General features: G+C 45.4%; 1 protein-coding gene across 1 annotated transcript in view; it reads right to left on the minus strand.

Annotated features, from left to right (window-relative positions):
- The window catches only part of LOC119587148 (ras-related protein Rap1-like), a gene marked incomplete in the record, with an annotated part of 2,651 nt that extends 2,408 nt beyond the window's left edge, over positions 1-243 (minus strand). The window contains 1 exon segment of the mRNA XM_037935904.1: positions 213-243. Within this exon segment, the coding sequence (XP_037791832.1) occupies positions 213-228 (16 nt within the window).
- Between the last annotated feature and the right edge of the window lie 226 nt (positions 244-469).

Below are 469 nucleotides of genomic sequence, written 5' to 3' on the forward strand. Positions count from 1 at the left end.
GTATACTTTTAATGAACCCATCTTTAGGGGAGGGGGGGGGGGGTCAATTACACTTTCATTTGATAAGACAGGATCTGTTCATTGGTTCTCACACTTCAGGTTGGTTGTATTCATACCTAGGCACTCATTCAGGCACAGTATCGTATTAACACTAATAAAAATTTACATAACCCTACTAGTATACCTCTAAACACAAATAATAAGGCACATACTTGTATATCCTTGCATGCTGATGGAGCACTGTCAACACTGAATCACCCTAAGGAACACTTGTCACCAAAGCCAACCTCTTACTGAACAGCAGCAGCAATGGGGATCCCCCTTCTCCTTGCCTCTCATGACACAAATATTCCCCCACTCCCCACCCTTCCCACCAGGGTCTGGGCACTGCTCATTAATCCCCTCAACCTGAGTGCTGTCAGGTTCATCACACACCATCTCTTTTACAAACTTTCCTCCCCCCTCCCCA

This window comes from Penaeus monodon, chromosome 22 (assembly GCF_015228065.2).
Source record: "Penaeus monodon isolate SGIC_2016 chromosome 22, NSTDA_Pmon_1, whole genome shotgun sequence".
NCBI classification, from domain to species: domain Eukaryota; kingdom Metazoa; phylum Arthropoda; class Malacostraca; order Decapoda; family Penaeidae; genus Penaeus; species Penaeus monodon.